The following is a 19,604-nucleotide window of genomic DNA, read 5'->3' on the forward strand; positions in this document are numbered from 1 at the left end:
TGGCGACACTGTGGCCATGGGACATACTTGAGGTAGGCAGGGTTAGCAGGCTGTAGCGATCGTCTAGCATGACAGTTATCAGTGTTGAGAAGGCAACAGGAAAGAAGGGATGAATGTAGGGAATTTGGAAAGGACGACTCAGCAAGACTTAATGGTCTCATTATATAATTTTGAATTAATTACTTACCGAGACAAAAAAGTGACAGCTGTTCAAAGCAGCATCACAGTACAAACAGATGTTATGTAGGATATTCTGCTGTTTGTCATGTGGATTCAATTCAGGCAGGCTATCAGCCATGCCAGAATATGCAGGCATTTGATGCGGCAGTTGTACAGAACTACTGCAAGATGCGAACTTGAACTCCTTAGGCTCATTAGAACTGTGATCCAAGTTTGAACTGTCTCTGAGGAACGAGAGCTCCCACATGCTGGAAGTCCTGGAATAAAAGGAAAATAGAAAGAGGAATTTAAAACATTCTGTCCTCTTTTCTCGCACATGTCCATATGGTTAGGTTTAATAGCAAAATTTAGGCAAAATGAGAGTGATATTCGAATGGCTTTTGTGCATTGTCATGACTTTCTGAAATCGAGTTGGTATAAAAATAGGAGTGTTTGGTTTTATATCAGGGGTGGTTTGCAAAACTAAATGCATCCCCTGTACTGCATTTGCTAGAGAACCAGAAGACAAGTATATGAATACCTACTAAGAAAATTAATTTAAATTCTGTAATATAGTGCAGAAATGTGCAGATGTCATAAATGCATAGCTTGAATCATGTTCCTTTTGTTTTTTCAAATGTTCAGATAATCAGCATTTCAATTTTTTTTTACTTTATTTTTCAAAAATAATTTTACTTTCGAAAGTGGTTTTTGGATAAAATGAGATTGTAGGTCATTGATCAACAATTTGTTGGCCAAGAGATTAGGTCTTTTTAACTCATATAATTTTAAATTATTTTTTATGTCTTGCTTCAATTTCAAAAAATGTTGCAGTTCGAACAGTACATTATGTGGTTGCCTACGTAAGCGTTATCAAGATCCTACTACGTACCAGATACGGACGTGGGAATGAATTAGGCTGTGTCAGCCTATCAGCAGAGAGCAGAGTTTCCGCTGAGAAATGATATGGATGGAACCAGTTTACAAAGGGCCCAAAATGCCTTTTTTCAGGATTATGTAACTCTATAGATGTGGAAGTCTGTCGTGGTCGAGTAAAGAGTGATGTGACAGAAGTGCTATTATAGGAGAGGAATTTAAAACATTGTCCTCTCTTCTCATACATGCCCGTACAGTTAGGTTTAATAACAAAATTTAGACAAAATGAGAGTGATATGTGAATGGCTTTTGTGCATCGTCATGACTTTAAGAAATCGAGTTGGTTTGGTTTTATATCAGGGATGGTCTGCAAAACTACAAACTAAGTTTACATAAGGAACGAATGTCACGTGTGATTGATCAGTGGCTTTAGCAGTGAGGATGGAAAGGTAGAAGAGGTCGAAGCCTCATTATAAAGGAAAATTTTTTGGGACTTATTCATTGGACCGGCAGGATGGAGGGAATCCAAGCGAATGCCAGTTTTCTCAATTGTCTGCTTAAAAAGGAAGGGCAAATACTTCTTGCGGGGAAAGACGGTGTGATTTTGGATGTCAGGTATGAGGATGTTGCGCTAAGTAGAAGTGGCCGGTAGTCCACTGGACATGAAAGCCGGAAGCCCAGCAGTGAGTGAGAATGGAGCTTGCAGGTTGGGGCTTTTCTGTGGAAGTCAGGCGAAGCCATGAAAGTGAATGAATTCTTTACAGAAAACTGTATTGGAAAACACCAGGTAAAGGCCTGAACTTTAGGCATCACCAGCAGTTGGAAGAAGTTAGCAGAAACAGCACCAGTAAAATATGATTCAGACAAAACACTCCAAAGTTTCGATCAGACAGACTGAAGGAAATCCAAGGAAGGGATTCGTGGAAACTAAAGGAAGAATAAGTGTAGTGAGGAATGTCACATGTAGTGATAAAGTCCAAAAAAGGCTAAGAAGAGGTCATTGGATTTAGAGCTCACTGATGACCTTCAAAACCAGCTCCAGGAGGTTTTAGGGTGAGCAGCAGATGAGGAAATGGATACAGCATCTATAGACTGTTTGTTTTAGGGGCATGTCAAAGAGGTGAGAGTCAAAACGTGGAATATTGTACCAAGGGGCAGAAGAGCCAAGTAAAACTATTCAACATACTGGACACCTTGACATCATTGAAAGGAGAGAATGAATCCAGTGGATAAAGGAGAAAGTGAAAGTTATAAAGAGAGAGGGGAAGATCACTTGGGAATATCATTCTAGGCAAGCGGAGAATGAGAAGAGATGAAGGTATTAGCTCCAGAAACAGGAATAATATTTCTAATGATACTGGAAAGAAGATGAGAGCAATAATATTGTAATTGCAGTGTCCGTTTATGAAGCATCTTCTATAGTCTGCACTAGAATATAAGTGTAAACTCTTTATACACCATTTCGAGGTATTGAGGAAGATACAAAGAATTGTGCTGAGCCATGGCCTCTTGCCCTCCCATGGTGTATATGGGCTAAATGGAGAGAGGAGGCAGAAATAACTTTACATGTGACCAAGGGGTAAAGTTACTAGACAACATATTTATGTTGTTCAGTGACAGCATTATGAGCCAAGCCAAATTCAGAAAAGGCCTGACGGGGATGCCGTGAACTAGCAGGAGTGGTTAGGATTTGGACAGGTGGAAAAATTGGGAAAACATGTTTCAGGAAAGGAGATCAGCAGATGCAAAAACCAACCATGTAGCAAGCAAAGGTTTCTTGGTAACTACAGGTTTTGACTGTTTATTTTTTTATTCAGTTATAATAACAATAGCAGCTAATGTTGAGTATTGACTAAGTGCCAGGGACCATTCTAAGCATTTTTGTTTTGTTTTTAATCCTCAGCAGTATCCCTGAGGTACTTACTGTTTTTACCCTCATTTCACAGATGAGGAATGAGATAGTTAAGTAATTTGCACCAGATCCCACGGTTTATGGGATGGGGAGCTGGAATCTGAGCACAGGCGTTCCGGTTCCAGAGCAACTACTCTCAGGCTCCTCTCTGTTTGCCTCTGAGGGACGTCGTCTGATGTTGGGAAGCAATGATGCTCTTGGCTGAGGTCAAGTTAGAAGTTGTGGGAAGCCTTGAATATAAGACTGTCAAGTTTGAACTTTTTTCTTCCATTAATTCAGAACCATGGGGGCGTTCTTCAAGAGCGAAGTGAAATTATATAACTTTGATGTTTTAGGACAATCCAGCACATGACAGTGAGTAAGTCTCTGTGACACCAGGGAATCTTAGAGAAACTGAGGCAGCCACCTTCCCAGTCCATTCTATACTTAAGACTAGACTTTTATGGTATAAAATATTTTGTGATTTTAATTATCCTGGGAGCTTAGACTCTTCCATGATTTATAAGGCTTAACTTTTTCTTTCACCTTAGTGTTTGAAAGAAGAAAACGTTATTAGAAATGGAGTTACAGAGTTTCTATTGTGAACCTCGTGTTAGTTGTGGTGGGAGGTTGGAGCTTACGTTCCAGTGGAGAAGACAGGATGAACACATGCGAATAATATGTAGAGAAAAAAGATTCCTTTTTGTTCTTCCTCTCTTATATTGGTAAGCAATAAAAAATGAAACTCTTAAGGTCTAACTTGCATAATTGCCAAGAAACACAAGCACAGGGTAACATCTGGGCTGTAGCTGCGGCCGAGAGACTGAGGGGAGTGGGGAGGGCAGAAGCTTCGCTGCCATAGACCTGATTCCGAATCCTAGTGATCCCAAGGAGTATGACATCGGGAAGTCACTCCACTTTTCTGGAGTGACTTCGGTTTCCTCCTTCGTGAAGCGGAGATTATAATCCCTATCTCGATTTGCTGCTGGGAAGATTAGATCTAATATATGTAAAGTGTCTAACGTATTTCCTGGCTCATAGTAAGTTCTCATAGATGTTACACGGTGGTATTTTCCTGTCCTGCCTATTACAGTACGGTAGTGGTGGTGGTAGAAAATCATCATTGCCCCTTATCTGTAGACTAAAAATAGGGAGATGACATCTAACAGGAGAGTCTCAAATGTAGATGACATGTAAACACCTATATACCTCACATCTAGGATGTGACTAAGAGGAGGGCACTAAACAAGTGATAGCCTACCTAGTAAAAGAAAAAAGTGCGTATAAAATTTCGTTGCTCTTTTAATTTAAAGAAAGACACTAAAATACAGGAAAGTAGTCCCTTAGGGAATGAGAAGCTGACAGGCTAAGACTGTTTCCTTAGGGAGAAGAACTTACAACTCAGTAAATGAGAAATCTGGTTACAGAAAACTTGGTGGTATATATTTTTTAAAAATGTGAGCCCCACGCCTCACTTTGGGGAAAGCTGCTACCGAAGAACATTGATCTCTCTCTTGGATTTGGCTTGGGTCATTTTCTGTTTAATGAAACCCCATTCAGCAACTTACCTGCGTTTGGGGTCGTGGGAATGAGGGGTGGAGAAAGGAGAGAGTGGAGTGGGCAGCTGGGCTTTAGGATTCGATCAGAACATGTTAAACTTTACATGTGACACCAGACAAATTCAAACAGTCACTCCTGTAAGGAAAATTAGCAAAAAGTATGAAGCTACTGATTATGCATTCTGCAGAAACCCTGAAGGAGGAAGGAAAATTGAGTAGTAGGCTCATAATTTAAGAAAGAAAATTGTCATATATAATAAGCAGGTGGCACCTATTGCGCATGTGCTTCAAATACCCTGGTGGAAATTATCTTTTTAATTGTAAAAATAATCCATGCCTATTGTCTAGTGGTGCGCAGTCATCGTGAGCCCTTGGAGTAGAAAACCGTTTAATTTCCACTTTAATTATTGAAGTTTAATAAAGTATTGTAGTCACTCTCTTCATCACACATGTCCCACACCGGGAGCCAGGAACCATTGTGTGGCTTTAGGCAGATGACTTCCTTTCTAGGCCTCATTTTCCTATTGGCCTCCTTTGAGTCAGTTGATTTCTAAGGCATCCTCAAACCTGATGATTCTAATACTGTTCTATTTGTATCTTCAGTGTACTTATTTTGCCACTAGATGGCACTAATGCATCTTTGAACCCTGTCACCTCTGGGTTTTCAGAACCTGGGGTCAGAAGGAATCTTGGAATTTTTGCTTAATCCGACCCCTACTTAATAATTGGGGAACTGAGACACAGAGGTTAAGTGACATGGCCAAGGTCATACAGTTGCTCAGAACCTCTTCAATCCCAGGCATCTTTCTATTCATCACTGTTTTTCTAGGGGGCTTTGTGAGGGAAGTTCAGAGACCATGTTCTCAGCCATTCTTGTATTTGGTTAATTACTTTCAAAATGATTTTTAAAACATTTTTAAATTTATGTATCATCACATTCAGAATAAAGAGTTGGCCTGCTTTTGTGTTTTGACAGGAAAATCTAGCCTGTCAGCTCGTAAAGCTCACTGCCCCGCCTGTAACTAGCCTCCTTCACGATTTACCCTGGCAACAAGCACCACAGAAATCTCTGCCAGAGCCTCTCTGTCAGCTCATTCTTTCACCATTTGTGCCCAGTTCCTTCGATAAGAGATTTGTCTTTTAGCTCTAACTTTGAACTAAACGTGGCCATCCATTCTTCTGCTTCATCTTTGTCCTCTTGCTTTCTTCCGGGAGCTTTTGTGAGGTAGAGTAGATATGCCCTGGTTCTTAAAATGTGATCTTCTGAGTTTTCCCAGTGCATCTTCTCTGCACTTTTGCCTCCTTCTCTCTTTATCGGTGACAGGGACAGTGTTGCCATACGTCCTGGCTGTGTGTGGACAGAATGGTGTAGAGGGAGGCCGTGTGTGTGGCCCCGGGGCCTGCACCTGGAGCCACGCCCTCCAGGCAGCACCTCTCTGTTGCCAGCCGGCTCTGCAGCCCATGCTCGTCTCTCCAGTGAAGGGGATAGCTTCTCCCCGAAAAGCTGGTGTCAGGAATAAATGAGGTCATGTGTGGGAAGCCCTGGCGTCAGTGCTAGGTGCACGGAGTCAATGCCCTTGAAGTGCTGATTATTCTGGTTGCTGCAGTATAGAGAGTATGGTATATGAAAGGTAGGAGCCCAAGGGAGGGTCTCAGCCTGAGGAGGTCGTTTTTGGAGAAAGAAGGATGGGGGGGGGGGTGGATGCAAGGTGTGCCAGGGTGTGTGCCAGTGTTTCTGAGAATCCGTGTAGTACTGTGCTGCCCAGTATGGTACCACTGGCCACATGCGGCAGTTGAGCACTTGAAATGTCGCTAGTTTAGGTTGAGATGTGCTGTAAGTGCAGGATACACATGAGATTTCAAAGATGGAAAAAATGTACATAACAGGAAAAAAAATTGATGACATGTCAAAATGATAATATTATGGATCTGTGGAGTCAACAATGTCATTAAAATTAATTTTACCTATTTCTTTTTACTTTTTTAAAATGCGGCTACTAGGAAATATAATCAGACTAGCATTATATTTCTATCTGATAGCACTGGACTAGAAGGTAGAGATCTTTGGTACTAAAGCATATACAACTCTAATTTGGGGAATCATGTGAGAGGTTTTTTTGAGGCTTTTTTAAATTTTTTTCATTTATGATGCTCTCTTCTTAAGAGCATGACCATCCTGAATCAAGAAGCCAGCCCTTGATAATAATAGTTTAAGTAATAGTTTAAAATGAAAAAAATTAAAAGAAGCACCAAATATTCCTCTTAGCCCCTCAAATCCTGAGGCCTTCAATGAGAAGCAAGGTATGAATGCATTATTTATGGTTTATTGGGTCAGCCGCAAGCAGTGAGGAGACCCTGGAGTGTGTTTGCTTTAAAGCCATTTCATGATTTCAAAGAAAAGCCATCTCCCATCATAATTATATGTTATCAATACTAGATGGAAACCTGCTAGCTAGTGATCTTAGAATTTTTCTTCAGATGCAAATTATTAAAACAACACAAATGACCAAGAGTAAAAAGAAAAGAGAACCATAATACTGTATATTAAATTAAATCATCTGCCTGAATTTCATTAAATTTTTTTTTTGGCTTTATGACACTGCTTACAACATACTGACTTGTTTCAAAAACTTAAAAGTAAATAGTAACTTCATCACCAGTTTGTTTTAGAGCTAATTTTAGGGATTTATAACCTTTGTCTTTTTAGGTGGATTGAAAATCAAGTTCTTTTTTTCCTTCTTGAATTTACACTTGCTATTTTTTATAAAAACACATGTGAAACAGTTTGATCTTTGCTAATGCAGAAAGGAGGGCATATACATTTGAGAATTTCGAGGACAATTCTCATTGTTCTTGATTTAGTCCCAGAATGAGATATATTCCTCATTCCAGATAAACTTGCTGCCATAATTCATTGGACATAGGATGCCATCAATACTAAGAGGCACATTTATTTTCAGGGCCACCTTAATGCTGCCAATATAACTCTGACATACTATTGGTTATTAAGATGCATCTGTTTCTGAGATGTTACATGTTGAAAAAATAATTCACTTTATAACCGGTAAAATATAATACAAAGATTTTAAAACTTTCAACTTGGTTAGAAGTTAGAGGGCTTGTTTTATAGTTAACATCAGACTTTGGGCCCCCTCAAGGTGTTTCTCTTACTTAGTGAGCGTGGGTAGGTGCATTGGCGCCCTTTTCATTTGATTCTGTAAGTAGCCAGACAAAGATAAAGCATAACGAACTATTTTTTAAGTTGCTGGAAATGAATTTCTATCTTTGTTTCAACCTGGTACCTCTGCTTCTCCTTCCTCCCATCAAACACACACACCCCCACATTGCATCCATTATCTATCCCTCTGTCAAAATCTGTTCCCCATAAAACTCTTGATAGCAGTTATTTATAACCTCTTGTGAATTCAAGGCAAAGTGTTATAAACTGCCCAAGGATGTTTGCTTTCTAAGCTTTATCTCTAATTATCAGCTAAAAATCTTTATGTGCTTAAAGAACTTTCAGGCCTCGACTAACCATATGGAACAAGTTTTGTGGGAATTGCTGGGGGAGGAGGGATGCAGGGGTAGTTTCCTCCTCCGCCTCTGCGGAAGGCTATGGACAGATAACCGAGCACCTCATTTCCTTTCCCACCCTAAATTGTTCAACCAAATATACCTGGTGACTCACTCACTGCCTTGTTCCTGGAGTCAGTAAGAAAGCTGACTGTATCTGAAAGGAAAGCAAACTTGACTGTAGTAGCTGCATTTCTGACTAATTTCATTGAATTTTTATCAGGTTTATCTTCTTTTGAGAGAGGCTATTGAATTTCCAGGAAACCCTGTGAACTAGAGTTCTTTGGTAATTCCAATAGCTACTTCCTAATTTACCTGTTTTCCAAATCTCTGTGTTTACAGATCTTATTGACTTAAATCAGGCTTTCTATTTTGAATGACTACTCGGTAATCCAGATTCTGAGCCTACTTTTTATCAGTTATTTTCAGGCATGCCTAAGCAGATATGTGCTAGGGCAGTTTGGCTCTTGGTTAAACTGAAGAAGTACTTGTGGTCTAACTTGAAGATGAAAGCAAAACTTTCTTTTCAAGTTTGTAACACATTCTTCAGTTGTGAGTCTGCTGATACTTTGTATACTTTTTACATAGTTGATGCTCAGTAAAAATATGAGATTGTCCCCGTGTTTATACTATCAGGGCTTATAAACAGAGCTCTCCTTTGCATTCATGGAGTTTGGTTAACATATAGCGTGATCTTGGTCAGCAAAAGATGTGCTGTGATATTTCACGAGCTTTCAGTGTCATTAGCTTTGAAAATTATATGGAAAAATTCACTTCCATTGCTAAATTTCTTACATTTAAGCCAATATAAAATGTAAGGCAAATATTTGTTCCATAGCACTGCATTCTGTGTAGCAGTGTGTTTGTTGATAGTACCTTAAATAATTTTCACATGACACCCTGTAAATGTCTCTGTATGTTCGAATGACTGACTTTCGGTCTTTGCAGCTCGGGGTGTGGTTTTCTCTCGGCTGTGCCTATTTGGCCTTGGAAGACTATGGAGGCTCGGCGAAGGCGTTTCAGCGCTGTGTGACTCTAGAACCCGATGTAAGTTTTTTTGGTCTTCTTTCCTTATTACAGCTCTTTGGTACCCTCTAAGTTATTTAAGTCATACTGTAGTTCAGAGCAGCAATTCCTGCAGGCATATCATTTCAATTATGCAAGATTAATAAGCTCTAGAGGTCTGCTGTACCATATTGTGTCTAAAGTTAACAGTCCTGTACTATGCGCTTAAAAATTTGTAAAGAGAGTAGATCTCATGTTAAGTGTTCGTATTATAATTAAAAAGAGAGAAAAAAGACAGTAAAACTTTCAATTTTTCTGTTTTTATGTTTAAAAAAAAAACCTTCAGCAATTCCTTTTATGTTGGAGGTAAGTAAATACTTTTGACAGAAAGTCACGCCTTAAGGTATGTGATTTATAAATCTAGAGATAAATTTCTTCTCATAATAGCTAAATTATTCTTGGTTTCATTTAGAAAATTTCATAAAACAGTTTTTTAATGAAAAATGTACTTTGCTGAAATATACAGCAAAGTTTCACATGTATTTTGTCATTCCCAAACGTGCTGCCTTTGTTAATTACATTATTTAAAAATTCTTCCAGTTTACAGTCTTTTAATATCTAACAGCTTTACTGAGATTATAAATAATTCCCATACCAGGTAGTTCATCCATTTATTTTATTTTATTTATGCCTACAGCACGAGTTCATCCATTTAAAGTGTACAAGTCAGTGATTTTTTTCAGTATATTCAAAATAGTGTAACCATCACCACAATCAATTTTAGAACATTTTTATCATTATTTAAAAAACCCTCTGCACTCATTCGTAGTCATTCTCCACTTCTCTCAAACATATTCCACCCCGACTCCTCCACCCCCACCCCAGGCCCCCAGTAATGTACATTCCGTTCCCATAGATTTGTCTCTTGTGAACATTTCATATAAATGGAATCATTTACTAGGCGATCTTTTGTAACTGGCTTCTTTTACTTCGATGAATGTTTTTACGGTTTATCCATGTTGCCTGTAATTAGTACTTCATTCCTTTTTATGACCAAGTAATATTCCACTGTGCGGGCAAATCAGATGTTGTTATCCACTCATCAGTTGATGAACATTTGGACTGTTTCCACTTTTTGGCCATTAAGAATTATGCTGCTATGAACACTCATTTACACGGTTTTGTATGGATGCGTGTTTCCGTTTCTCTTGGGTATATACCTAGTAGTAGAGTTACTGGGTCATGTTAGCTCTTTGTTGAAAAATTTGAGAAGCTGCCAGACTGTTTTCTAAAGCACTATATTAGATTCCCACCAGCAGTGTATGAGGCTTCTACTTTCTCAACATCTTGTCAACACTTTTTATTATAGCATTTCTACTAGATAGTATCTCTTTGTGTTTTCAATATGCATTTCCTTGATGGCAAATGCTTTTGAGCATCTTTCCATGTGCTTATTGGCCACTTGTATATCTTAGGAGAAAGGTTTATTTACAACCTTTGCTCATTTTTTAACTGGATTACTTGTCTTTTTATCATTGCATTATACAGATTCTTTATACATCCTAGATACAAGTCCCATACCAGATATATGATTTGCAAATGTTTTCTCCTAATCTGTAAGTTGTTGGTAGTATCTTTTCAGGTATAAAAGTTTTAAATTTTGATGAGGTCCAACTTATCAATTTTTTCTGTTGTTTCTCCTGCTTTTAGTGTCATATCTAAGAATCTATCACCAATATAAGGTCATGAAAATGCCCCATCTTTACTTCTAAGAGTTTATTGTTTTAGCTCTGAAATTTATGTGCAATCTGCTGTTAAACCTGTTCATTAAACTTTTCACACTGCGTGTGGTGGTCGATATTAACTAAACTTGAGGTAATCATTTCATAATATATACATATATCAAATCATTATGTTGTACACTTAAAACTAATACAATATTACATACCAATTAAAAAAAATAAACATCATTTCAAATGATGTATTTTTTTAGTTCAAGAATTTTCATTTGGTACTTTTTATAGCTTTTATATTTCTACTGTGATTCTCCAGTTATGTTCCCTTATGCTGTTCATGTTTTTGTCATACCTTTGATCGCATACAACCGCTTTAAAGTCTTCGTGTGCTTATTCTAGCATCTCTTTCATTTCTGCGTCTATTTCTATTAACTGATTTTTCCTTTGGTTATAAATGAATTTTCCTGTTTGTTTACATGCATGTCTACCAATTTTTTATTTTTATTTTTTTATTTTTTGTAGATGCTGTGTGTTGAGTTTCTGGGTTTTGTTTTGTCTTCCCTTAAACAATAGTTTTATTTTGGCACGTGGTTAGCTTTGTTACAGCAGGTCTGGAGATGTCCTTATTCTAGGGTTGCAATCACCCATTTCTTAAGGCATAACCTTTAGGGTGTGGAATTTAATGCTGTGGGTGATCAATAAGAATTCTCTACTCTGGTTGGTTGGAACTTGAATAACTGCTAGCACTGTGTGACCTCCCGGAATCTCCGTTCAGCTCACAGCTCTCATAGCTGTTTTCTGCCTGGCCTCAAGAAGTTCTGACCTGCACAAATATAACTTAGTATTCAGCCAAGGACTCAAGGGGATGCTTATTTTGATTTCTGGAGCTTATTCTCCACACAGATCTCTCTTTCTTACCCCCAAAATTCCAGCCACCTTTTCATCCCTGAACTATGATCTCTTCTTCATCTCAGCAGGGCTTGTGCTTTGTTTGGTTTCTACCTCTCTGGGCTGCAGCCCTGAAAGTGCCTCTAGCTAGAAGCCTGTGTTGATAGTTGAGACACCTCAATTATTTACTCTGCCTCAAGGCTCACAGTCCTAATTGTGCCTATTGGCCAACTTCTCAAATATAGTTGTTTCCTAAGTTTTGTCCAGTTTCTAACTTTTTATGGCAGTATGGCTAGTCTACAAACAGAGGTCCATTGCCACTTAATTTTTAAATCATATATATGGAACTTGAGAACTATATACTCTATATTTTATAAAAATACAGAACAAAGAGGAACAGACATAATTCATACAGTTCTCGTTAGAATCAACATTTATATAAAAGCTTTGTTTTTGTCATTGTATAAGAGGAATGGCAAGAGAAATATGTTTGATTGATGAAATACCTAAAAGTGATGCTGAGAACACATACTCCTTTGTTCTCCAATCTGATGAAGGATGGTTGCAAAATAACAAAGTCTTTTAAGATAGAGAAACAATATTCTACGTTGTCTTGGATTTGTAATAAATCTATATATTGTGTAAATTATGTTGCAAATTTTCCAACTATTTTTGTAAATTTAAATTTGGAAATAAAATCTTAACTAAATTCCAAAATTAGTGCTTTAATAGTTATATCAATTTGTTGACTATTTTTGTGACTTCTTCATTCTAAATTATAAAAGTCATTTTTAATTTATGTAATTTTTTCCATGCATCTTTAAACATATCTCATTGAAAGTTGTGATTGTAAAGAGCACATCTTAGACTAGGAAAATATGTTATATTTTTGGTTGTAGCAATTATCTTACTTAGTGTATAACTAGGTTCTGTATCATTTCAGAATGCTGAAGCTTGGAACAATTTATCAACTTCCTACATCCGATTAAAACAAAAGTAAGTACAACAGACAGGTATGGAGAACTTTGCTTCCAAATTAAATGAATGAGATTTTCTTCGACTCAGCTGAACACTGAGACATTGTGGCTCACCCATATCTTTGAGTTAGAATGACTTAACATAGCCATTTGACTTCTAAATGTAGTTTATTCCTTGAAATCGTTTGATATGTCATAAAACATGTTGCTTGACACTTTTATTTGCTACTGAACTTTTGTGTTCTGAATTTCATTATATAATAAAAGCAAGCATCCCTTTGAGTTGATCAACTCAAATGATAGATTCTTATTGATTATTTGCTGTGTACATTATTGAGATATATAGATATGAACCAATGGCTTCAGGGAGTATAGGTTTAGAAATAAAATATTATGCCATGTTATTTTAAAAATTGATTAGCAGTGTAAGCAATATGTGGCAAATATTAAATGAGAAATACAAAGAGGGCTATAATAATAGTAGGTGATATTCGTAAGACACTTATTCTGTGCCAGGCACTCATGTAGTCAGAAGTAGGGATGTTTCTGACCCTTGTTCAGAAATGCTTCTGAGAGAATATTGAACTCCAGCTAACATTTGAAGAATAGGTGGCAGGGACAGAGGAAATCCTTTCAGGTGAGGGGATTTGACCAGATGCAGAGTGACGGGCGTGAACGCAGCACTTCAGGAGCTGAAGGTAAGAGCCCTGCTCTGGACAGCAGTGAGATCTATACTGTGAGGAGGTCGGAAAGGTCGGTTGGGGTCAAATTGCTGTGTGTTCTGATTATCTGACTAACACATTGAAACTCTGCTGTTGGCAATAGGAAGCCAGAGATCTCAGCTGGGTAATTCCATGAAGAAAGAAGCTTTTTAGGAAGATTTATCTGGTGGCAGCATGTGAGACAGACTAGAGAGGAAACGGGGGGATTGGGAAACCAGTTTGGAGACAGCTGTTGTAACAGTCAGTCAGGAGATAACTAGGCTGGAAAAAGATGGGGCAGATGCCAGTTTACAAAGGAGACAACCATCTGGGCTTATTGACTGGCCGCAGAACGCGAAGGAAAGGGACGAGACAAGGATTGCTATCGCCAGAGGTTGAATAAATGTATTAAAGGATGGATATAGTTCCGTTGTTATTTGACCCTGTTTTCAAACTTAATTTTTCTTTGTGGGTTCACAAGATATTTCTGAAGATATCATTAAATCCACATTACGCTGAGATCATGAAATGCTTCCGCTGCTCTTGGATGACAAGCTACATAAATAAAGTGCTGTTTGTTCTCCTACTCTCTGCCGAAAATAATATTATGTTCTTGATTGCAGCTGATTGTGTTTAAACTCACTAGAGAGTTGTCCCTATTGATTTAAAGCAAGGGGCGGGGGAAATCCCAGTCATAGTTGTAGGATGATCTCAGTGGGTTTTTCTGTAACCCTGATCATTTTGTATGTAGTGAGTCTCTTGATCCCCTACCTTGTCTTCCAGCCCATTAATCCTAAGAATTCTTCTTTCTCTCTTAGAAGTTCTTGCACATTGTTTCTCAGCTTCCTTCTGATACTTTTTTGTCTTCCTGCAGCTCCATGAATAGGTTTTTGTGTAAAAGTGGGGTTGTAAGGGCAGAGGTGAATTACTCTTTTATTCTAGTCTTTTTATTCTTTCCTTTCTTTGCTGCTGCTCCAGACATAGCTAATTTTTGACTCATGAGATTGTTATTTACTTCAGGGGTAAATTATGACTGTTCCTCTCAAAAGAATCCTATTCGTGCCTCAAAGTGACCCTTTAAACTGTCTCATCTGTCCCTTTCCCATCGTAATATTCTTCACTGAAGTGCCCTTTCCACAGTTTTATCTGATTCCCTTTGACATTTTGTCCCTACCTAATGTCAAAATTTTCCCTTGGGAAAATTTCCATTTTCGTGTGTAACTTTCATAGTACAGCATCACTACCATTGTGGGTCTGATAAGTGAATCCTGAATTGAAGTTCTTTATAAAGAAATCATATTTATCAGAAAAGAATGTCATTGCAGAAATTTGAAGGCTAGGAATTTGTGATTAGAAGGTGGGAGGACATATAGGAAAAAAGGTAATCCTCCTGGTGTGGATTTCTGCTTACTGAGTTCTTTCCCAATAGAATAACTTCACCTCCCCGCCCCGCCCCCCCTGTCCCCATGTGGTTGGGAGGACTGGGGAGTCTCAGTTCCTTGATGTGGAAGGTAGTTGCTGTGGCAGGTGGGCTCAATGAGTGGAGGAGAGAAAGGAAAAAGAAAGAAAAAAATCTCAGAGAAACAATCTATGGCAGAATTTGAAGAAGTGGTAGAGTAAAGGTACTTTTGGTTTCAACTCTAAAGGATGGTGGGGGAAGGGAAAAATGAATCAGTATATAACATAACAACTTTAGGTAAATTGTTCAGTGCAGAGGAATAAAAACTGAACTGTGGTGAATTGCTTGTTGTGGAAAGACCGAAAGGACCTATTGCAAGGAAGTTATTTTGATCACTAACTATCATAGATATCTTAGCAATTGAGCAAGTGATTTGTGTCTTCAGTGGCTCATCGGGGAAGTTACTGATGATTGGAACACACTTCTTTTCAAATACTTAAGGGGGTGACTCTCAGCAATGGCCTGGAATGATCAGAAGAACCCCTGTTACCCCATCCAAAATTTGCTTGAAGTTAGCAAGGAGAAATGGTCTTGATGAAATGAAACACTGTGAGGCTTAGCAGGGGAAGGAAGGTGGATCTTGTAATCTTAAATTAGCAAACTCAAAATGACAATTGGAAAGGGAGATTGATAGGATATGTTTGAAAAATGTTACTGTAATTGTCCAGTAAAACATTTATGATCCATAAGAGAACTATAACTTTGTCCAGCTAGCAATATAGAGCATTAAGAATCTTTTTGTTTGCTGAGAGGTTTAACTTTTAGAATAGGTGACATGAAGTTTTGTTGATTTCCTTGTCGATAACAAGTTAATAGTCTTTCTCTACTTTCTGAAGTGGCTTGTGCAAGGATTCTGTAAACCTTGCCTGCAAAACTACCTGTTCTTGTTTTAATTTTTATTAATCCATTTGGCTTTCTATTTCTTTAGCTCATTTTGTGTAATTTGTTCATAGTGCTCTCATAATTTTTTTTTAAATTACTGTCTTATTTGTGTCATATTTTTTTCATTCTAAATAGAATTTAGACCTTTGTCTGTTTCATTAGTTTTTTTCCAAAAGTTAGCTTTTGGTTTTGTCAATCATTTCTATTCTTTATTTATGTTTTATTTCTTAACTCTATTCCTTTATTTTTAAAAAATTTATTTAGTGTTCTTTTATCAAATTGAGTGTTTTAACTTATTTTCCATCTTTTATATCTTATAATCCATGTAGGTTAGGTCATAAATGTCCCTCTAAATATTGCTTTAGCTATATCCTAGAGATGCTGACATATAATACTTTATTAATTTCTAAATATTTTGTACTTTCTAATACAAATTTCCGTTTTTTTCAAATTGGGGATTTTTTTTTTTTTTGGGTGTGCATTTTTAAGTTTCCAGGCACATATATTTTAAACTGTCTATTTACTGTTAATTTCTTATTTAATTGCAGAAAATATGGTCTATATACTTTTAGTTTTACTTTAAAAAACAAATAACTCATAATCATTTTGGTTCTCAATAATTATTTAAATGTACTGACATATTTAATCAATTCTCACCATTGATCATTTCTTGTAACCCCTTCTCTTTGAATTTCTTTTTATTTTTGTGAGAGGATTCTGCAGTAGTTCTTTTAAATTAGGGTTAGTAGGTAGTAAATGTTCTTAGTCTTTGTTCATCTGAAAATGTTTGATTTTGCATTTACTCTTACATGGTAAGTTTAGCTGGTTGCAGAATTTTAGGCTGACAATTATTTTCACTTAGGACTTTAAAGGTAGGATTCTATATTCTTCTACTGTCTTTTGTTGCTAATGAAATATCTACTATTCTCTAATTGTCATTATTTTGTAGGTTTAAAGATTATCTTTATGTTCTGCAGTTTCACACAGTATGTCTAGGTGTTGGTTTATCCTTATTTATAATGATCATTATGCAAAATATATTTCTGGTCAGAGAATTTAGATCTTTGTTCAAAATGCTTAGCTTTTTTTCTTATAGTGTCCTGCTATTTTCTGCATTTGTTTGCTTTAGAATATCTATCAAATGTATGTTTTAGCCTTACTTCTCATTCTGTGTTCTATTTCTTTATTATTCTTTTATTTCTTAATATGAATTTTGTGTGAATTCTTCACTGCCGTCTTTCAGTTCATCATTTCTCTCTGTTATGCATTCTAATTCCAAAATTTCCAGTTGTCTTTATTCACATCTCTCTGTTCTTGTTTTTTCATTTCTACCTGTTTTTGTTTTGTAATTTCCTGTTCCTGTTAAATTTTTTAAAAATTTAAAGGTAGATTTGAGGTGGTTTGGGGTTGTTTGGGCCTCTAATTCTATTTATTAACATGAGTGATTAAGGAATGACAGAAAGTCCATATCAGCATGTTATGCATTTAGCTCTGGTTTATGTAGCTATGGTTATTCATTATTGCTCTCTTTCAAATTTTACCTTCAATAGAGTAAAAGCTTTTAGAACTTTACAAGAAGCCCTCAAGTGCAACTATGAACACTGGCAGATCTGGGAAAACTACATTCTCACTAGCACTGACATTGGGGAATTTTCAGAGGCCATTAAAGCTTATCACCGGCTCTTGGACTTACGAGACAAATACAAAGATGTTCAGGTAAAATATTCATATTTTGTTATTTCAGTTTGTGTTTGACATAATACCTGATTACATGATATAAATTAATTTCTTGACTATACACGAGCAAATTTTGTTAAACACGTGTTAACGTAAAAAGAGTGCTTTTTCTTGTAATCGAGTATTTTTAGTTACATATTAATTCTGGCATTCCATTGTCAAATATGTTTGTGCAGTTATAGATTGAATATTATTGTGACTCAATTATGAAAATCTGATATGTAGTTTTTATATACACTGTCAGTTTGCAGAAACTAAATAATGTTCGTGTTATTAATTACTTTGGTTATCTTCATGTGGTAGCTGAGTATGTCCCATACTCATTATAGAGTCATTCAGCAAGCATGCTTTCAGACTGTTTGAACAACGTAGAAATGAAGACTAACATTTTCTTTGGAATATTTAATGAGCTGGTCCTCTTCTTCTTGGTTATATGATGTCAGAACTAGTTGACTCTAACCCAGTAGCAAAAACACTGTGTCATTTCGGAAAATATGGGAGACTTGAAGCCACCGTGTTTGTCATCCAATAAGATTAAATAGACAAAACCATGTGGGAAGACAGGGTGTGCAGGACCTTACAGGTAAAAAGTCCAGAGCTTGAAAATATAACATTTTATTTGCAATAATCAATAAATGCTATTTAAAATGGTGAATTTAGAATTATGAAAAAAACAGAAGTAATATCTAATGTGTGATAATACCTCACTACTCATAATTTATTATCTGTTCTCCAGCTATTCCAAAATTTACCTTATCTGGGCCCTGTATTATAGTCCCAGCCCTTGACCAGTATATGCCTAGTCTTACAAATCCAGCCATATAATTGGCCAGGTTACTTTAATGCTCAGGTTCGGGGCAGTTCACTTGAAAGATCTGTGTCTTCAAGTAGCAATATATACCTGTTCATAGGAGCTATGTTGACCCCTTCGATCACTTTTCTTTTTCTTATTTTTTTGTCTGTTCTAACTATTGTACATAGAGCAGGTCAGACTAGGACACGGTAGTCATAACTGACATTTAGCGAGGGCTTGCTTTGTGTCAGACGCTAGTCTAAGCACTTGATATGTATTAACTCAATTAATTATCACCACAGCTCTGTGAGATAGATTTGTACTATCAAAACCGATGTCTCACTCCGGAAGGTACGTGTGTATCTTCCTCGCTCGTTTTAAGGAAATTAATGATATGAAACAAGATAACTGTTCAAATATTGTTTTGAAAAGCTATACTTCTACATCATAGTTATAAAGTCATCAATATATTGTTGATTTTATTTGGCTTAGGCGGGTGTGTCCAATATGCCAATCGTCTTGCTAACTCATATCTGAGAGGCATGTATTCCAGGAAAAAAAAAAAAAAACAAGACAAAATGAAACATTTGCTTTACTGAAGATGATAATTTAGAATGAAATAGGTTCAGCCTTGATTGTTCCAGTTTCCTGCAATTACAATAGCTGGAAATGTATTAGAGAATTTTGCTTAAGATTTTCCTTTGCTCTTACCACTCCCCCACCACCTCCAGCTTAGGCATCTCATTCTCTCTCTGGATGAAAAAGTTTCTTGCAAATGTTTGTAATAATACTGCTGTATATGAGTATCACTAAACATATGAGGAGAGGTGACATTTAGAATAATACATTGATAGTCACAGTGGTAGATACCAAGGAGGTAACTCCAGCAAAAATAAGCTGAATTGATTCTAAGGCTAAAAGTTTCAGTTGCTGATTTGGCATATTGTATACCAAATCAAATTAGTTGGACTTATAGGAACACATGCTTAGATACCTTTTAGGAACTTTCTCTAAGAAAGAATAAAGGAACTCAAATAATAATTTTTATTCTGAGGAATTCTGGGCAATTCTCAGTCAATAAAATTCAGTTGGAAGTAAAAATATATTTTTCTTAAGTTTTTAATGAAGAACTAAAAAGAAAGCAATGCTTAATGTAAAGAATGATCCAATAGCATAAAATTACATTTTTGCCAATTTATCCAGCCTCAGATCTGAATGCATAGAGATGCATTTGAGCATTTTTCATAAACGGACAGAAAGTTTAGACCACTCTGAACTTAAGTGAAAATTTAATTGTTTCCAAGAGGAAGTTAGGATTTAATTTCATGGCCAGCTAATACTTTAATGTATTTTTTCCTCTAATTCTTT

General features: G+C 36.7%; 1 protein-coding gene across 2 annotated transcripts in view; it reads left to right on the top strand.

Moving 5' to 3' along the window:
- TTC27 (tetratricopeptide repeat domain 27) overlaps window positions 1-19,604 on the top strand; it is a 127,548-nt gene that overhangs the window by 90,145 nt on the left and 17,799 nt on the right. For both annotated transcript variants that reach the window (XM_016136040.2, XM_036224250.1), the window contains 3 exons: window positions 9,007-9,105; window positions 12,631-12,683; window positions 17,257-17,422. In XM_016136040.2, coding sequence (XP_015991526.2) covers window positions 9,007-9,105; window positions 12,631-12,683; window positions 17,257-17,422 — 318 coding nt within the window. The remainder of the gene's footprint in view (window positions 1-9,006; window positions 9,106-12,630; window positions 12,684-17,256; window positions 17,423-19,604) is intronic.

This window comes from Rousettus aegyptiacus, unplaced genomic scaffold, assembly GCF_014176215.1.
Source record: "Rousettus aegyptiacus isolate mRouAeg1 unplaced genomic scaffold, mRouAeg1.p scaffold_m13_p_7, whole genome shotgun sequence".
Classification (NCBI taxonomy): domain Eukaryota; kingdom Metazoa; phylum Chordata; class Mammalia; order Chiroptera; family Pteropodidae; genus Rousettus; species Rousettus aegyptiacus.